General features: G+C 32.9%; 1 protein-coding gene across 1 annotated transcript; it reads left to right on the top strand.

The window, feature by feature from the left end:
• Window positions 1-11,807: 11,807 nt before the first annotated feature.
• On the top strand, window positions 11,808-13,851 carry LOC112523463 (protein NUCLEAR FUSION DEFECTIVE 4-like). Its single transcript, XM_025133084.1, has one exon. It carries the CDS (start codon window positions 11,822-11,824, stop codon window positions 13,655-13,657), a length of 1,836 nt encoding a protein of 611 aa, XP_024988852.1. The 5' UTR covers window positions 11,808-11,821; the 3' UTR covers window positions 13,658-13,851.
• The last annotated feature ends 3,550 nt before the right edge of the window (window positions 13,852-17,401 follow it).

The following is a 17,401-nucleotide window of genomic DNA, read 5'->3' as shown; positions in this document are numbered from 1 at the left end:
CAATTCTCTCTTACTCCACGACCACGTCCCAAAAACCACTGCTAAACTAACTTCCCCCCATTCCAAAACCATCACAAGTAGATTTACGCTCTGTTCGATTCCTGCTCTCATATTCATGATCTACCTTCCTTATTCTACTCCATTTCTTCAAATCCTCATCAAGCAATTCTTGTTTCTTTGATTATGCGAGGCATTCAATTAAGAAAAAGAAAGTTTCAATTTTACTATAGGTCAATTTTCAATGAATTAGGTTTGTCGGACTCATCCTTTTTGCAAATTTTGGTATGGAGATGTGATTTGTTGTGATGTGTTTGACAATGCTAGACAATTTAGTAGGCTCAGCTTTTTAGCCCTTTTCAACTCTCGATCTGTGCTTTTACTTTTGACCTCCCTTTCTTTCGATTATGTTGATCCAAACTCTCTAAATGATTTGACGATGATCCTTTATACTTGGCGAAAAATACTTAGTTCTGTTTTATTCAGTTTCAACTATTATCACTGAACATGTATTGTGAACTTTTCTAATGAACAAGTATTCTTCAAGAAGACAAAAATCACACCAAAGGAACCTTCAACAATGTCGAAGATATAGATGAAGATAGAGACAATCAGTCCGTGATCTGAAGTGGTTTCAGTGATAACAAGCGTGTCTACAATCAAGTGTGAAGTCGATGCAAGATTCGGTGAATACTGAAGAAACTCTAGAGTTATGTTAGTGTCAGCGATCAAATGAATCTTACGCTACAATATTAGATTTTGTCTTATCCTTCTGCACACAAAGGACAACCACATACCTCACATAGTAAAGCACATGTACGGAATCACTTTATTTCCTCTAAGCGTGCTTACCTACTATGTGAAAGACCACTGTTCATATACGCCCAAAAGCCTATATTTTGTAAAAGACCACTATTCATATACGGCCAATAGCCTGTATATCTGAAGACAAAGGACAATCTCTCCTCCAAAAGTTTGTCATGTGTTTTGTACCTTCTGACTTGCATTAAATGTAATGAGTATAAATAGTTAAGAAGACTCTCTTCTCCATATAGCGAAGAACAACACATACATACAAACTAAGCTTACTCTCAAGCAAAGTTATAGCATCTTCTCAAGCAAGCACTTTCTCTCTTGTTTTTCTGTATCTTGTGTGTCTTCTAGATTGTTTAGATAAGTTCTGTATCTTATCTTCTTCCGCAAAAAATCTGTAAATTCTGTGTTGTTCTTCTCATATCAATAAAGGATTTTAAAAAGTGGAAACCGTGTGTTTGTATTTATCCCATTCTAGAAATTGTTACCTATAAACTCTTGTAGATTCATCTAAGACCAACAAATTAATTGATTTAGCCATCAACAATCGATTTGATTCAACCAAAGGTCTTGTGGGCTTGTGGCAAGTATGTATGCAATTAGATTTCAGGAAACAATCTCAAACCTTAACTTACATTGTCCCGATTTGATTCAACCAACGTAACAAATTTTAAATATTAGTTACATTCTGTATTTTTCTTTTTTTGTGGAACTTGATGCTCAGTGGACAGGGATATGCAACGGGATGGCTGCAAGATTGATTTTGACAAGAAGTTTTGATCAAATACTAGAAGGGATGTTGTGGCAATGTGCAAATCAATCTTGTAGGTACCAATCAACCCCTTATTGTGCATTCTGGGTTTTGATCAAGTTCTTTGTTAGTTCTAGTCACTTGGCTTAGCATTCTATACATAAAGCCATTTCTATTTGTTTTAACATGTGATGCCTTTTGTCGCTTTGTTTTGCCCTTCCATATTTATTTTCAGCCCTCGACTTATAATTTTCTCATTGTCATGTGTCTAGGATGTTGTTGTAAAAGTTAATAGTGGAACAACTAAATCAACTAACATATGATGCCATATACCCACAAATTTCATAAATGCATGAAATAGCAACCTATTTCCATAAATTTCTTTATTATAGCATTGTACTTTCATTTTTTTTCTTATTACAACAATGTTTCAAATTATTTTTTATTAAAGTATCGTACTTTGAAAAATCTATCCACTATAGCAATGGGTAACTTTTTACATTTTAAATTGGTTAAACCCTTACCTTTTGTTGCTTATTTGGCTTCAATGGGGTGATGTGGATGACACATCATGTTGACATGGTAAAAAAAAGCATTTTAATTTTTTTTATCTTTATTTTATTAAATTGCATGTGAATTAAATATCTATTAAATAAATATGATTCATAATTTTTAAGATAACTATTCTATTTGTAAAAAAAGAAAATTACTGTAATAAGTAAAATTAAAAATACAATATTTTAATTAAAAAAATTATAAAAATAGATTACTATTTCATACATTTTACCGTAGAATACAATATAATAATTTAGAAATGGCTAAACAAACGATTCGGTCCTATAGAAATTCAAACTAAGTACTTAAATAAATATTTATTTATGTTTTAAATTTTAATAAATACATTAATAAAATCAAATGTCACTTTATTTGAAGGTGATTTACGCGTCTGAGATAATGATTCTTATAAAAACTTTCTTTTTACGTTTTTTATCGCTTCTAACTTATCAGATTAAAGACACATCAATAACCGCTTTTTTTGCGTATCGGTCATTTTTTTCCGTATCAATAATTATTATAAAGTCATTAAAATAGATAAAAGACGAAGAAATTGTCACTCACCACAAACTTCATGGTAAGAACCAAGATTTTTATACAAGAATTCAAAGGATGTGAGGTTCTTATAAGAACTCTCTACAATTAATGGTAGTTTTTACTAGGGGTGAGCAGCGGAACCGGGTACCCGGCTATGGAATCGGAACCGTCTTGGAACTGCCGGTTCCGGAACCGGAACCGATATGAGTGGTTCCGGTTCCAGTTCCTAAAATACGGAACCGATTGAGAATGGTTCCGGTTCTCAATTTTTCGGAACCGTTACCCGCCGGGTACCCGGTATTTTTCAAGTAAAAAAATAATTATTATTTTTTAATACCAAATTTATATTAGGTTTACATCTTGAAAGCAAGTCGTCATTTTCATTCTTCATCTAAATTCTCCATATAAAATGATTCGTATTTTTTCAAATTGTGTATTCACTTGGATTCATAGTATGTAATCGTTAAACTTTGAACATTTACATTATAATATGTAATCGTTAAACTTTGAATATTTTCTATTAGTCTATTATATTTTGTAATCGTTAAACAATATTTGTAACAATTATTTTGTATAATTTGTATTCTTGCTTATTTATTTAGTGTTTTGGCAATGTTTTATTTTCTATTTCTAAACAATAAAATTTTAATATTTTAGGAAGCGGGTACCCGGAACGGGAACCGGAACCGGTTCCGGTTCCAAAAATTTAAGCACCGCTCTAACCGGTTCCGGTTCCAATATCTCAAGAACCGCCAGTTCCGGTTCCGGTTTCGGTTCCTGTCAAAAAGGGCGGGTACCCGCCTATGCTCACCCCTAGTTTTTACAAGTCAATTCACTTTTTGCTTATAAGAACCTTACATTGGACATGCTATTAACTACTATTTTGGGTCATGAGTAGGAGTGCTCAAAAACTGGACCAACCTGATCAACCCAACCCAACGCGGAATAACCCAACCCAACGCGAAATAACTCAATCCAAAGCAACCCGATGTTTAATCGAGTAGCAAAATTTTCAAACCGTAGGTATTTGGTTGATATTGGGTGCTATTATTTGAACCCAACCCAACCCGATGAACCCGATATCCTTTTATTTCTTGGATTTAATATAATTGTTGAATTTCTATTAATATATACACTAGACAATTACATTATCACGTATGCTCTTCATATACACATCTTTTCAATCTATTCACATCTCTATATAACTATTTCGTATATATGTCCAGTAACTGTAAACATATATATGTAAATAAAGAAAATTAACTGAATGTGATATACGTAAGAAGTATGGATAGGTTGTATCAAATGGTTGATGATGAAAAAGAAATTATGAGTAGAGAAATAACATATTAAATGTTAGAAGAATATTTTAATGTACCAAGGTATCAACCCGATCAACCCGTACGATTTGGTTTGGGTTGGGTTGGGTTGCACTTTCGTTTGGGTTGGGTTAAGGTTTTTCAAACCGCAAACATTGGGTTTAATTATTCAAATGTCTTTAAACCGATCAACTCAAACCATGAGCACCTAGTCATGAGATAGCAATAAAAGCAAGCAACTCTAAATATTTAGGTCATTCGTTACATCATATTCAATAACTATGAGATTTTAAAGATTTAAAAAAAATCTTCAGCAATTGTATTAATTTTCTTCTAAAAATAGAGGGAAAATATAAGAGAGTGTAAAAAATTTTAAATTTTAAATTTGAAAAAGAAAAATATAAAATATAACATATCTATTGAACATGCTTTAAAGAAGTTATTTAAAAAAAATCATAATTCCATTTTTTACAATAGTAATTAAGAACCAAAAAAACTCCATTATGGTAAAATTTTCCTCTTATTTATTTATGGGCTTCATATATACTTCGTTAATGTTTAAATGATAAAAATATCAAAACTAAAAGTATAATGTTGTAATAGAAATTGATGGTGTTATAATAAAGTAATTTTAAAATTACAATGTTATAATAAGAAATGTCATGTCAGCACTATCATACATGTGGACAGCCTACGTGGACGATGAGGTAAGAAACCTGATATAATGAGTAAATTTAATTTAAAAGGTTATCCAATGCTATAACGGATAAAATTTTAAAAGTATGATGCCCTAATAAAAATTATTTTGAAAGTACATTGTTGTAATAAGAAAAACTGAAATTACAATGTTATAATAAAGAAATTTGTAAAAGTAGATTGTTATTTCATACATTTTGCTCTTATAAAGTTTCGAGTTTTAATTGTTGTGTAGCTGTATGAATCTTTGGTAGATCAATTAACTGACATAGTTGTGAATGCGGTGAGTGTTCTATGTCTATAAATCTACAATATAAAAATTGTTAAGTTTATGTCAAGGAGTTTGTTTGCAACTTTATATAATTTTAGAATCAGATTTTTGTATAGGTGCTCTACCTTCGCAAGCCTGGAGAAGTTATTGATCTTTTTATGTAAATGCATCATAAGTTTGATGTAGACACTTGTTTGGTACGTTAGATGCCTTTACCTCGCTTATGATGATTGGAATCATCATTTCACATACAGTAGTGGTTAGGGGTGCTCATGGGTTGGGTTGATCGGGTGGAAGACATTTGAATACCCTAACTAATGCTTGCGGTTTGAAAAATCTTAACTCAACCCAACCCAAACCGTACGGGTTGGTCGGGTTGATACTTTGGTACATTAAAATATTCTTCTAACCTTGAATATGTTATTTCTCTACTCATAATTTTTTTTCCATCGTCAACCATTTGATAAAACTTATTCATACTTCTTACGTATATTACATTCAGTTAATTTTCTCTATTTACACACACACACACACACACACATATATATATATATATATATATATGTTCACAGTTACTGAACATATATACGAATGAGTTATGTAGATATGTGAATAGATTGAAAATATGTATATATGAAGAGCATACATGATAGTGTAATTGTTAATGTATATATTAATAGAAATTCAACAATCATATTAAATCCAAAAAATAAAACGATATTGGTTTCATCGGATTGGGTTGGGTTCAAATAATAGTAACCCGATATCAACCCAATATCTACGGTTTGACAATTTTCCAACTCGATTAGACATCTGGTTACTTCGGGTTGAGTTATTTCGCATTGGGTTGGGTTGGGTTGATCGGGTTGGTCTGGTTTTTGAGCACCCCTAATAGTGGTGGTGGATTCATCTTTTGTTTATGTTGTATAATAGGTGGAGGGCCTTGTCCTTGATCATGGATCCAGGCATCCTGAGATGAAGAGGCAAGCAAAGAATTGTCACATAGTAACATGTAACGTATCATTGGAGTATAAGAAAAGGTAAAAAAAATATATGTTGTTTTTTGTTCTTAATATGTTCAGCCTTTGGTAGCTAACAAATGATAGTTAATATGTTCGTGTGCCCTTTAAATGGTTGTAAACTGAAATTAGCTCTTACATTTCTTATCGATCTCTTTGAGCTATAACTATACAAATACTAAGTAAACTGAACCTTTCTTTTTCAGTGAAATAAATGCTGGATTTTCTACTCAAACGCGGAACAGGGAGAAGCAATGCTTGCTGCAGAGAGACGTTCTGTCGATGAGAGAGAGAAAAAAAAATCATCGATCTGGAAAACAAGGTATTCTACCTAGGAGGTGATTTTGAACAAGTCAAAGGTTTACATTGAAGCTTGCATTCACATATATCTCATGGTTTGCGGGTGTCTGCTGGTACTGATGACAACTGTGTTGTTACTAATCAGAAATGGATAGATCATCCGTCATTGGAATGATGGTGGTGTTTAAATTTGCAATCCAATCCACGTTGGGATGTTTTAGGTTTGATGTCTAAAATTCAATATGAAATTGGAGTTTTGAAACAAAGGGAGAACCAGAAACCTTAATCAGCTAAGAGATGAAGATTATTTTGGTGCATGAAACTTGAAATTTGTAGCAATGGATATGTACATGGTTTTGATTCGGTGAACTTAGTGTCTAATTGTTATGATTTTCTTTTTTTTCCAAGTTGGTTTTGAACCTTGCAGTTATTAATGGAATTTTAACTTCATTTATGGATCCAAAGCTGCATGCAGCAGCGCCACTTCCTGCTAGAGTTGGTTTTTTTCAGATGTCAAACATTCTTGACACAAGGATCACCATATACACTTTCTATGCTCATTGCACTATGTGACCACGGATTACCCAAGGCACTTGCTGATGTTGTCTAGGAGTTCTGTAAGGATCCATCCTTGACCTTTTTAATGCCAACAACTCCATCAACTTCATGATTATGTAAGTTTATTTTAATTTGTTCGGGATCCCAATTTGAAGTTTTCTCGTTTCATCCTTTCATTGTCACCATGTTAAAACATTCAAATGGCTTTTACCCTATGAGAATCCTTGCAGTTTCTATGTATGTTGTACTTTCTTCATTAAAAAGTATTCTGTATGATTTGAGACACTAAATATTATGCCAAAATTATAGACATTTTATAGAACATATGTTTATACAAGGCTTAACTCTTCAGCATCAAGTGGATTTTATGTTAGGATCTATAATCAAATAACTGTTTACTTTCAAATTTTGGGTCGTAGAACATCAAACTCACTTAATATAGTTTGGAACACTAGTAATTCTTCTACTATTTAGTGCCTTTTGTCTTTGAAGAAAATACAGCCCGAAGGTTATTTCAGTTGTTGGTAAATCTTATTAGATTGGGTTTTGGGGGTCCATTTGATAAACTAAATGAAAAGGTGTCAATTGATTAAGAATTCTCGATGATTAGAAGCTTCATGTGGTACTGAAACCGAATGAAAGTGTCGTGTATATGAAACATCTGAGTAACATGAATAACCAAACTGAACCAATCGATCCCAGTATATTCTGTTAGGGGGTGAAGTGAGATATATGCAGAATTGACCTCTACCCATAATCTATGCTATATTAATAAGCATGGATAACAGTTATTTGTTGAATTTTAAGAGGTATACTATTGGTTGCATCATGTGCAACTAGTTAAGCTCCTTTAAATTCTACGTGTTTTGTTTAATAGAAAGTATTTACACTATGTATTTTTGTTTACATTTTTCGCAGTTTTACCCTCTGCAGCATTCGTGCAGGTACATTACTAGTTCTATTTAAGCAGTTTGTTTTTCAATAAATTTACGTATATGATAGTCAAAATCATTTGATACAAAACATTGTAATGTAATTCTTAAAACTACGATTCACGAATTCTTTCACTTTCAGATTCTCAAAACAATTGTTAAGCTTTTCTTATTATAAATAATAAAGATACTTGTAGGTAGTTAACGCCTAACCAGAAGGGATTAGAAATTGTCGGAACTTGGTTTAATAGCGAGAAACCTTGTCCCACATAGGAGAGCCAAGGAAACTTCACCACTTAATAAACACCAACCCTTGAGCATTAAATGAAGTAGGTAAAAGCTTGGGCCTTGGTGTGTGGTGTTTCATGGTGGGCTCTCCTTGATACACGTATACATGTAAGGTCAAAAGAAAGGCCTTGGGGTCTCTCGATCTGGTATGACCCGACCAGCACGACAGTTGTTTCTTTCTCCTCGTATGCGTTTTTCCCCTATCGCTGCATACAGAACGTAAGAAAAGCTGTTCTGGTTTCTCTCTATTTTTCGTACAACATCCACTACAACAAAATCCGATTTATAAGACACTCTCAAATTCTAAGTGTCCTAATAGACGTCTTTATAGGACTTAGTTTATAGGACCAAAAAAATAAAGTGTCGTAATAAATTTATGTGGCGTTTTTTGACGTTGTAATAAGTTTTTTAGGACGCTTTTAATATAAAGCATCCAATTATCAACTTTATAGGACACTATTTGAAAAATTCTCCTATAAAAATAAATGTCCTATATAAAAAATTAAGTTTATAGGACACTTTCTCAAAAGTGTCATATAAAGTTGTTATGCGATACTTTGTATTAAAAATGTCTTAAAAAACTTGTTAAGACTCCCAAAAACGTCATATAAACTTATTACAACACCTTTAGATATGACGCTTTATATTTTGGTCCTATAAATTAAGTCCTATAAAACAGTCCATTGGGACGCTTAGAGATTAGGGGTATCATATAAACCCAATTTTATTGTAGTGATTCATCACCAAACGTAGATTAATTTCGCCAGATTCAAGTGCAAACTTGAATTCGATTGTTGTATCCTCTAGACGAACACCAATTATACCAGCGAATTTTTGTCTTAGGACACTGCGATTGTGCATGCTTCAATCGAGATCAATATCACGAAGAATCTGCAATATCAACTATATTTCTTCGATTCTATCCTTATAGATGTTAATTATGTTAGTTACACAGATTTGTATTACTAGTTTACGTTTTTTTTTAATAAAAATCATTTGTTTATCCTACAAATTCTTTCAATTTATATGTATCTTTCTGTTTTGGATTGATAACTCCTGACAATCATATCTCACAATTTTATATTAATATCTGATATATTAAAGTTTAAAATTTATATAAAAAAATAAAAATACAGTAAAAATTTAAAGAGCCATTACATGGGTACTTGTGTCTTTTCTCAAATTTTGGATTAACTCCTTCATAGTACACAACCAGACATGTGGTCCCTAACTTTTGATGTTCATTACACTTCCATGTAATTAAATACTTTCTAATTGGGTTCATTAATTAGCACCTCACATGCCCCCTCACATTTCACATGAGGGGCAATTTCGACATTTTAAACTTTGACTTAATTGTTAGTTTTTTTTCCACATGATGAAAACTCAAACATCTTAAAGGGTTGTTTACAAAATGTTTACCCGTATAAGCACTTACCAAGTCATACTACCTTACCGGATGAATATGGTAAGAATCAAGAATCTTATCTGGTAAGAGCGAGACAAGGACCAAGAATGTTACCCGGTAAGTGAGGCAATGACTCTTACCATGGTAAGCCATGAGCGGACCTACCATGGTGGTTAAGGTGGCACGTGTCACCGTATTATTTCTCCGTCGAAGGGTAACGTGAAAGGTGCAGCCGTATTAATCTGTTGTGTGCTACCGTATGTATTTTGAAACTACAATGAGAACAAGTTTTATTTGGTAAAGTTGGTTTGCAAGGCTTTTATTCCAATCCAGACCCAATTCAAATCTTGTTAGTGTCATTTTCTTAGTCAAATAGTGCCACCGATTGGAAAAAAAATTATGTATATCTATTTCTTATAGTCATCAGGTGCCATTGTTTGAAATTTTTTCCCTATAGTTTTTTCTTATAGTCAAATGGTGTCACCGTTTGAAAAAAATTATAGGTCCATCCCTGGGTAAAATGTTGCATACAATGTCGTTTTTGTAGACCAAAAATCTTACCCGATAAGTAAATAACAATGTTAAATTTTACCGGTAATCACTTACTGGGCAAGTGTTTGGTAAACAGCACCTTACTCTCTAATCCAAATCCAAATTCAAACCCTAATATCTTCTTTATAAGAAGATTGGAAGAAGTAACAAGGGAGGAAGTTGAACAAGATAACGATAATACAGACCTCGATGAAAGAGGGAGAGGGCGGACAATTCTAGGGCGTAAATGGAGACGACGTTGGAGTAGAGATAGTCCTAAGTGGGTCAGAGATATTTTGAGGTAACTGTGGACGAAAATTGCAAAGTAACGCATGATGATCAGGATATTGGGCCTTCTTCAAATATTTATCGTTCTTGAGTGGAAACTGCCAGTCTTTAAAGGGTTTTAAATGGGATTATGGGTTGTTGGTTGACAACGGGAGGTATTGGGGGAACATCTTTCTTTCTCTGTTTCTATTGTCGGAACATTCAAAGGGTCGGGTTTTATGCCAGTGGGTTGGTTTGAACTTTGAAGGAGGGTCTGAGTTCATAATGGAGGTATGTCGATCTATATATAAGAAAAATGGTTCAAGTCTAACCAATATGTAATTCCAACAAGTTTCGTACAACGATTTGGTGATAATAAATTCAGTTTGTCTCTTCTAAGAAAACAAGAGCATGAAACAAAAGATATTGTAGAACAAGAACCTTCAAGAATTTAGAAAATCGATACAAGATGAAATGTCCATATTGCCCTTCATGTAAAAGGCACATCAAGATGAACAGCTGAATCCAATTAGACGGTATTAAGTTCTATAAGGGACCATCAATAAATTCAATGTGTTTAAAGACGGGAACCAAGAATATAACTCACTCACGTGTTATTTAAATATATGTATTTTTGATGGTTTTGTTCTATATATATATATATATAGGGGAGCGATCAAATGCAAACCACTCAATTTGTACAAACCGTGCAAACCGCATTCAACCAATCATAATTTTTCATTTTGTTCATTTTTTTATAATTATGAGAGGTTGATTAATCATTTTTATTATGGATGGTGTTAATCATAGATATTATCATCTTCATTATTTTAATTTTAGAGAAATACATGAAACAGTTTCATTAATGTTAGAGAAATACATGAAACAGTTTCATTAAGTATTATATGAAACAATTTCACAACCATATATGAAACAACTTCATCAAAAAAAAGTATTATATGAAACAATTTCACAAGATTAAACAATTTCATGAAAAAATTTCATAAGATTAAACAATGAAATCGACAGATGAAGGTGGTTTGCACGGTTTACACAAATGAGGACGGTTTTCATATGATCATTCCTCTATATATATATATATATATATGTTTAATTTAATTTTATAAAACAAACTGATAATTTTATTTTTATACTTTTTTTATTAACCTGGACATTCAATTCGTTATGCGAGCTGATCAATCTCAGGACGACCACCTGCTTTGCAGATAGTCCAGAGTCACCGCATTTGAACCTCTATAACCATAAAGGGGTTTTTATTTCTTATTGGATTTGAACCGAAGACCTACATGTACTTTTGACTTTGGAAATTATGTGTTTTGGAGTTCTTGATAAAACTTTATGGGACTCCACAAAAATTGGACACATCAATTGTATGAAAATACGATTTGAAACCAAATTTGATACGTCCCTTTCCCATTATAGAAAGAAGGTCAACTATAAAGTCAACAATAAATTTGTTGTGTTATAAATAGATGTGATATGTATGCATTTGTATACACATCTCAACTCCCACATAATTTTCTTATCTCCAAAACCGGTATTATATAATATTAAACACATGGTGGTGGCTCAGCCGTCTGGTTCCGGTGGTGGTCGTGGCGGTGGTCGTGGTGGAGGAGGAGGGATGAAAGAATTTACAAGCTTGAGCCTCCAAGTCATCACCGGCCGGTGGTTCATGGTGTTTGCTTGCCTTCTCATCATGTCAGTCGCCGGAGCCACCTACATATTTGCTTTATACTCCGGCGACATCAAAACCTCCCTTGGATATGATCAAAGCACCCTTAATCTCCTTAGCACCTTCAAAGATTTGGGTGGCAATGTCGGCGTCATCTCCGGTTTAATAAACGAAATCTCACCGCCGTGGGTGGTGCTCCTCCTTGGCGCCGCCATGAACTTCTCTGGGTACTTCATGATTTGGTTGGCGGTCACCGGAAAAATCGCGAAACCACCGGTTTGGCAAATGTGTTTGTTCATTTGCATTGGTGCAAACTCACAGACTTTTGCTAACACCGGAGCTCTGGTAACTTGTGTCAAGAACTTCCCGGAAAGCCGAGGGGTGGTTTTGGGGCTTTTGAAGGGTTTTGTAGGGTTAAGTGGTGCAATCATCACTCAATTATATCATGGTTTTTATGGGCATGATCCAAAATCGTTGATTTTGTTCATCGGATGGCTTCCGGCGGCTGTTTCCGTCGTCTTCCTTCGAATCGTTAGGGTTTTAAAGGTTTTCCGGCAAACAAATGAACTGAAAACTTTCTATAATTTTCTGTATATTTCATTAGGGTTAGCAGGGTTTCTTATGGTGATCATCATAACTCAAAACAAGCTTCAGTTTTCAAACGTTGCTTATGCAACCACTGCTTCAGTTGTTGCCGTTTTACTCTTTGCACCCTTGAGTATCGTTTTTAAAGAAGAATTCAAGCTTTGGAAAAGAAGACAAGAGGTGGTTAATCAGTTTCCGGTGAAAGTAACCACCGAGAACCCACCCATGGCCACCACAACTGATTCGTCGGCCGCCCCCACCCCACCACCAGAAACTTCAGTTTCTTGCTGGAAAACCGTTTTCACTCCACCGGAAAGAGGAGAAGACTTCACTATCTTACAAGCCGTTTTCAGCATTGACATGCTTATACTATTCACCACCACCACCTTCGGCGTTGGCGGAACCCTAACCGCCATCGACAATCTCGGCCAAATCGGTCGGTCTCTCGGATACCCGAAAACCAGTATCACCACCTTCGTCTCCCTGGTGAGTATCTGGAACTATTTGGGTCGGGTCGCATCGGGTTTCGTCTCAGAAATCTTGTTAGCCAAATACAAATTCCCACGGCCATTGATGCTGACGTTGGTGCTGTGTGTTTCTTGCGTGGGTCATCTCTTAATTGCTTTTGGCGTTCCCAATGGGCTCTACGTTTCATCCATCATAATGGGTTTTTGTTTTGGTGCTCAATGGCCATTAATTTTCGCAATTATATCGGAAATATTCGGGTTAAAATACTACTCGACGTTGTACAATTTGGGGGGCGGTGCGAGCCCCGTGGGGGCGTACATCCTCAACGTGGTGGTGGCGGGACGGCTTTACGACAAGGAGGCGGAAAGACAAATGAGAGCCCGTGGAATGGTTCGAAAAGAGGGGCAAGATCTCAGTTGCATTGGAGTAGAGTGTTATAAAATGTCGTTTTTGATTATAACGGTTGCAACGGTGTTTGCGTGTTTTATTTCGTTCGTTTTAGTGATTCGAACGAAAAAATTCTACCATGGTGATATCTACAAGAAGTTTCGAGACGCCCCAGATGTGGCAACTGCTCATACTGAGATGGTGGTTCAGCCTGGGACCGCCAAAGATCCACCGATACAACCGTCGGACAGAAAAATAGGGGAGGAACACAATAATTGAGATATATCATAGAGGAAAATGAAAAGAAAGGCAATATATCACGTTATAGAACTTGTTCATCGGGTCACTTTGTACTTAACTCGACTAATTTCAGTTATCTTAAAGTTAATAATCAAACGAACGTTTAATGTCCCTAATCAAACTAGGGACCACCGAAAAGCAAATATATTATCTTATCACTTGAGCTATCTTTATTAGTAACCAGAAAGGTATTCACGCAATGCAGCGATATACATCTTCATTTTAATATTTCGTTTTATTTTTTTGTCTTTATTGATGTAATACGGTTTATGTAGTTTCGATAAAGATAATGTTTTTTGTTTTAAATAAAAATAAATTTGGAAAGATATCATAAAATTTTGAAAAAATATGTCGACATTAATATTAAATTAACTATTTAAATGTTTTCGTTTTTATACAATTTCTTTAATTCAATTTTTTATTATAATTTAATTTATGTTTAATAGTAAAGTGATTTATTTTTGGCTTAACAATATAATTTAATAAAGATAATGATTATGTAATAATTCAATGATTTTAGATTTTTTATATTTAAAATGATATGTTTATCATGTATTTGATTATGTTTATCTGCAGTTAGTTACACGAATTCAGATATAGAGCTTTAATAAGTTGTACTTACGTACAATCTACTTGCAATCTTGAGTTATAAGTAATATGCATTAATAAACAATACTTTACGCATAAAAAGTGATTTTTAAGAGTTTTTGTCAAATACTTTATAATATAGTATAGATTTTGAGTGTTCTTTTACAAACTCAATCATTTGCATGCACAAATTTACAAACCAAATTACATATGTGAAAATGTAGTATTTATACAGTGTTGTTTCCTCTATGAAACTTAATTAACTCTCAGAACTGTTTTTTTCCGTACACAAAACAGTCTTAAATGTTTTCCATATGAAACAACACTGTATAAAGACAGTATTTCACGAATGTTGTTTCTTATATGTACATGAAAATTGATTTAGAAGTCTATTAGGTTTGTAAATAATCAATGCCACTAGAAATCATATTTTCTTTTATTAGTTATTTTAAAATTTTATATACATAGAGGTGAGTTATTATGTAACTCTTTATATTCTTATAGCTCTTACAACCAAATTAGAAGCGTCCATTTAATAATCAAGAGTCACCATTTGATCTGTTACAACTATCTTTAATTAAAAAAAATGGACGATGGATAAGTTGGTTAGATCAATTGTATAATCTAGATGAGTTGTATTTGAACATCCCTTTCTTTCTCTCTCTTTCTCTCACTCTCTCTCTTTCTCTCTCTCTCTCTCTCTCTCTCYCTATATATATATATATATAGAGAGAGAGAGAGAGAGAGAGAGAGACTTGGAATCATGTGAAAAAATAGTTTATTTTTGTGAGATCCGTGAGATCACATTTTACGCTTGAAACTTCACAAAAACACTGTGAATGTAACCTTCATAGCGTTTTTATTATGAAGGTTTAGATATTTTTTTTCTTCACAATGTTCTGCTGTGAAATTTCAAGTTTAAAAATATGGTCTTACGGGTCTCACGAAAACAGGTTGGTCTCACGTGAACCCAAATTCACGTGAGACCAACCTGTTTTCGTGAGACCTATGAGACCACTTTTTTATACTTGAAACTTCACAGCAAAATGTTGTAAAGGTTAACAAAAGTCGAACCTTCACAGCAAAAACATTATGAAGGTTAATTTACAGCGTTTTACTGTGAAATTTCAAGTGTAAAAGAATGGTCTCACGGGTCTCACAAAAACAGGCTGGTCTCTCGTGATTCCAGTCTATATTATATATATATATATATATATATATATATAGGGAAGCGATCAAATGCAAACCACTCAATTTGTACAAACCGTGCAAACCGCATTCAACCAATCATATATTTTCATTTTGTTTATTTTTTTGTAATTATGAGAGGTTGATTAATCATTTTTATTGTGGAGGGTGCTAATCATAGATATTATTATCTTCATTATTTTAATTTTAAAGAAATACATGAAACAGTTTCATTAATTTTAGAGAAATACATGAAACAGTTTCATTAAGTATTATATGAAACAATTTCACAACCATATATGAAACAATTTCATCAAAAAAAGTATTATATGAAACAATTTCACAAGATTAAACAATTTTATAAAAAAAAATCATAAGATTAAACAATGAAATCGACGGATGAAGGTGGTTTGCACGATTTACACAAATGAGGGTGGTTTTCATTTGATCACTCATCTATATATATATATATATATATATATATATTATATAGATATATAATATAGGGGTCAATTCAAAGGAGAACTGATTAGTTTGTGATAACTATGAAATCTAATCTCAACCACAAATCAATGAATAAATTCGAAAATTAATATTTTTCGTAATTTGACTTAAAATTATAATTAAAGAACATTTTAGATATTAAAAATTCTTTATCTCTCCTCTCTCTCTCTCTCTCTCTCTCCTACCTCCGGCCTCCGACGAACATAATGTGATACCCAAAATACACCAAGATACACAATGTGATACCCAAAATACACCAAGTAAACTTTGAGACCACTGTGATACCAACTATGGTACCACTGTGATACTAGGTGTTGGGAATGCTCACCGGAGAGTGTTTAATGGTCGATCATCGAAGACGGCGTCTTGGTCAGACAAGATGATCGGAGGAGGTCACCGGAATGGTGGTGGGTGCTAGAGAAGGCCATCGGATTTGGTCCCTATGTGTTCGTGTGTGTGTGTATATACACATATATTAAAATAACTAAACTAATTAGTGTGTATTTAAAAGTTAAACTAATTAAAGTAAATTGAATAATCAACACAATTTACTGATTTAACTTTTGTTTTATTTTAGTAAATAACATTAATTATCTAAAATGATTGGCTCATATTGGATATCACAGTCACCACAAATTATCAGGTTTTCATTTTGATTAGACCCCTATATCTATACTATATTATAAAGCATTTGACACAATCTTTTAAAAACAACTTTTTAAGCATTAAGTACTACTATACAATGCTAATTTACTTAATTTTCAAGATTACAAGTAAGTTGTGTGTGAATACAACTTATTAAAGCTTAATGTTTAAATTCGTGTAACTAACTGCAAATAAACATAATCAAATAAAGAATAAACATCTCATGTTAAATATAAAAAATACTTAATAATTATCTTTATAAAATTATATTATTAAAACAAAAATAAAAAATTGAATTAAAGAATACACAAAAAGGATAAATTTTTTAATAGTTAGTTTAATACTGATTCCAATATTTTTTTTTCATTGTTTTATGATATATCTTCGTATTTATATTTTATTCAAATATAAAAAACATTATTCAAAACCACATCAAACTGTATTATAACATCGACCGAGAAAAAAAATTAAACATTAAAATTGAAATGTATCTCGTTGCATTGTGCGAGTACCCTTCTAATATATATATATAAAATAACATACACGCGTGAACACGCATATTTAACATCGTTATCACTATTTAAAATATCAATAATTGAAATATCGTCAAAAATTTGATTTTGTTGATAGCAATAATTGAGACATTAAAAGTTTGATTTTGACACAACATCCTTTTAATTGTGAAGTTTTTAGATAACCATATCGATTAAAATAAGTATATATATATCTATACTATATTATAGAGCATTTGGCTAAAACTCTTAAAAACTCTTAAACTCTTAAACTCTTAAAACTCTT

Source organism: Cynara cardunculus (genome assembly GCF_001531365.2).
Source record: "Cynara cardunculus var. scolymus isolate 2C chromosome LG 1, CcrdV1, whole genome shotgun sequence".
NCBI lineage: Eukaryota > Viridiplantae > Streptophyta > Magnoliopsida > Asterales > Asteraceae > Cynara > Cynara cardunculus.
This window is presented reverse-complemented; position numbering and strand designations above follow the sequence as displayed.

What these genes read in the sequence shown, in the direction of transcription:
- LOC112523463 (XM_025133084.1), top strand. Translation starts at nt 11,822, where the DNA reads ATGGTGGTGGCTCAGCCGTCTGGTTCCGGTGGTGGTCGTGGCGGTGGT.